General features: G+C 55.1%; 1 protein-coding gene across 2 annotated transcripts in view; it reads left to right on the top strand.

Annotated features, from left to right (window-relative positions):
* GIPR (gastric inhibitory polypeptide receptor) overlaps window positions 1-3,367 on the top strand; it is a 10,683-nt gene that overhangs the window by 6,112 nt on the left and 1,204 nt on the right. For both annotated transcript variants that reach the window (XM_021716772.1, XM_021716771.1), the window contains 4 exons: window positions 43-103; window positions 401-470; window positions 594-682; window positions 770-908. In XM_021716772.1, coding sequence (XP_021572447.1) covers window positions 43-103; window positions 401-470; window positions 594-682; window positions 770-908 — 359 coding nt within the window. The remainder of the gene's footprint in view (window positions 1-42; window positions 104-400; window positions 471-593; window positions 683-769; window positions 909-3,367) is intronic.

Genomic DNA, 3,367 nt, shown 5'->3' with positions numbered 1-3,367 from the left:
CCGCTGCGGCGGGGTGGGGGGGCGGGGTCGGGGTCTGCGCAGGGGCCCCCGCGCTTTTCGTCATTCCCTGGGCGGTCGTCAGGTACCTGCACGAGAACACGCAGTGAGTCGCGGGTCTGGGGCGGGGCCTGGGCGGTGGGCGGAGCTTTGAGGGACGTGGGCGGGTCCGAGGGCTGTTGGGCCCTTGGGGGGCAACGTGGGTGGGGTCTGGAGGAACGGGGAGCTTGGAAAGGTGTTCAAAGTACTAGACGGGGGGATGGGCGGGGCCTCGAAGGAAGTGGGCGGGGCCTTAATGGATGTGGGCGGGGTCTAAAGGAAGGTGGGCGGGGCCTGGCCAGCGGACGCGCTTGACCGATGAGTCCCGAGGTTTTGTCTCTTAGCTCTACCTCGCCTCTCCCAGGTGCTGGGAGCGGAACGAAGTCAAGGCCATTTGGTGGATCATACGCACCCCCATCCTCATGACCATCTTGGTAGGGTCGGTCCCGCCTCCACCGGGCCGTCTTCTGGGATTTCCCATTCTGGGAAGCGGGGTGTCACCTCCTGCCCTCCCAGAGTGGGATCGCGGCTGGGTCAGCCTGTCTCTCTCCCCGCAGATCAATTTCCTCATTTTTGTCCGCATTCTTGGCATCCTTGTGTCCAAGCTGAGGACACGGCAGATGCGCTGTCCGGACTACCGGCTGAGGTGAGGCTGTGCGGTGTGGACCCACGGGGCGGGGCGGGGGCGAGGGGGGACCGGGGCTGCGGGACCACTGCTGCCCTCTGTCCCCAGGTTGGCTCGCTCCACGCTGACGCTGGTGCCTCTGCTGGGCGTCCACGAGATGGTGTTCGCTCCCGTGACAGAGGAGCAGGCCCGGGGCGCCCTGCGCTTTGCCAAACTCTGCTTTGAGATCTTCCTGAGCTCCTTCCAGGTCTGAGGCTACCCCCTTCCACCGGGGGCCCTCCTCCCCAGAGGGGCACGGGCTGCAGTCATCCTCTGGTGCAGCCACTGAACGGGCGTGATGTTATTCATTCACTCAACACGAAACACAGCTAGGGCTGTCCTTGGCTGAGGGGGAGCAGCAGGGACCAGGCCAGGACACTGGGTCGCCCTGGCACTGCTGTCTCCTGGTGAAGACTGAGGGCGCTGAGGCTGGACACAGCTGTCACCCAGTTCCACTTCTGTCCCTTCCCAGCGCTTGCCTGCTGTGAGGCCTTGGTCTTAGGGCTGGGGTTAGGGAACGGAGAGTGGTTTGCAGAATTTAAGGAGATGTTCCAAAATGTAAGGCCAGCCCTGCACTTGCTTGCCTTACCTGAGTCCCCATCCCTGCTTCACCTCTTTGGACCTCAGCTTTCTCATCTCTAAAGCAGGGACAATGCCAGTCTCACCTCATAAGACTGCTCGTTCATTAAATTTAGCACAAAATCACTGAACACATACATGTACTAAGCACACTTCCAGGCCAAGAACCAAATGGTGCCTGCCCTCTAGTGGGAGAGTCAGGCACTAAACACACTCTGTAAGTAAAACTTACAGAATGGCTGATCTTGAGATGTGCCCGGGGGGCAGGGGGAACAAGAAAAGAGGCCTTGGTGGCTCATGCCTGTAATCCCAGCACTTTGGGAGGTCAAGAAGGGAGGATTGCTTGAGCCCAAGAGTTCAAGATCAGCCTGGGCAACAAAGCAAGACCTCGTCTCTACATAAAATAGAAAAATTAACCGCACGTGGTGGTGCACACCTGCAGTCCCGGCTACTCAGAAGGCTGAGGTGGGAGGACTGCAGAAGGTCGAGGTTATAATGAGCCGCAATCATGCCACTGCACTCCGGCCTGGGTGACAAAGTGAGACTGACCAAAAAAAGAAAGAAAGAAAGGAAAACATGAGCTAGATGCGGTGGCTCACACCTATAATCCCAGCACTTTGGGAGGTGGAGGCAAGAGGATTGCCTGAGCCCTAAAGGTTCAAGAACAGCCTGGGCAACTTAGTGAGACCTCATCTCTACAATAACTCAAAAAATGAGCTGGGTGTGGTAGTGTGCGCCTGTAGTTTGAGCAACTTGGGAGACTGAGGTGGGAAGATTGCCTGAGCCCAGCAGGTCAAGGCTGTAGTGGCTGTAAGTGTGCCACTGCACTCCAGCCTGGGCAACAGACTTCTACACACACAAAAAAAAGAAAAGAAAAGAAAAGAAAGATGAGGAGGGTCCAAGGAAGGATGGGGTTGCTGGGAAGGCCTCCCTGAGGAGACCTGAAGCCGGCGAGGGGCCAAGCCAGGCAGATCTCTGGGGGAAATGTTCCAGGAAGAGAAACACCAACCTCAAGTTCCCTGAGATGGAAGAGTAGCTGGCGTGGGAGCTAGGAAGGTCAGGGTGACTGAAACAATGGAGCCAGTGAGGATAGGGGAAAATGGGGACAGAGAGATGGAGACTTCTGGGACCAGGTGAGGACTTTGGCTTTTCCTCTGCTGGACCCAGGAGCCAGGGGTGGGCTCTGAGCAGTGGGTGTGACCTGAGTTCGATTTTAACAGCATCATGGAAAAATACTAAGCTAGGTAATATCTTAATGATAGCACATGTACATAACTGATCTCTATTACTTTATCAGTTCATTTATCATTAATTATAAACTAGAAATCTGAGCAGTGGGTATGACTTGAGTTAGATTTTGACAACATCATGGAAAATAATATTAACATTACTGAGACTGCCAGGTGAGGTGGCTCACGCCTGTAATCCCAGCACTTTGGGAGGCAGAGGTGAGAATTACCTGAGTCCAGGGGTTCGAGACCACCCTGGGCAACTTGGCAATCAAGCAAAAAATTAGCCAGGCGTGATGGCATGCACCTGTGGTTCCAGCTACATGGAAGGCTGAGACAGACGATTACCTGAGCTCAGCAGGTCAAGGCCGTGGTTACCGTGAGTGTGCCACTGCACTCCAGCCTGGGCGACAGAGTGAGACTCTAACTAAAAAAAAATTACTACAATAGGTAATGTCTTTTTATTATTTATTTTTTTGAGTCAGGGTCTTACTCTGTCACCCAGGCTAGAGTGCAGTGGCACCATCACAGCTCACTAGTCTCAATGTCCTCAGCTCAGGTGATCCTTCTGCCTCAGCCTCCCGAGTAACTGGGACTACAGGCGTGTGCCACCATGCCTGGCTAATTTTTTGGATTTTTTTTTAGTAGAGAGGCATTCTCACCATGTTGCCCAGGCTGGTCTCAAACAGCTGAGGTCAAGCAATCCTCCCTCCTTGGTCTCCCAAAGTGCTGGGATTACAGGTGAGCCACCACACCTCCCCAATTCATGTATTAAGAATTAATGGAGCTGGGCTCGGTGGCTCAGCCTGTAATCCCGCGCCTTTGGGAGGCTGAGGTGAGTGAATTGCCTGAGCCTGCG

The sequence above is a fragment of the Carlito syrichta genome, unplaced genomic scaffold (genome assembly GCF_000164805.1).
Source record: "Carlito syrichta isolate Samal-C Ts95f unplaced genomic scaffold, Tarsius_syrichta-2.0.1 Scaffold308918, whole genome shotgun sequence".
Taxonomy (NCBI): domain Eukaryota; kingdom Metazoa; phylum Chordata; class Mammalia; order Primates; family Tarsiidae; genus Carlito; species Carlito syrichta.
This window is presented reverse-complemented; position numbering and strand designations above follow the sequence as displayed.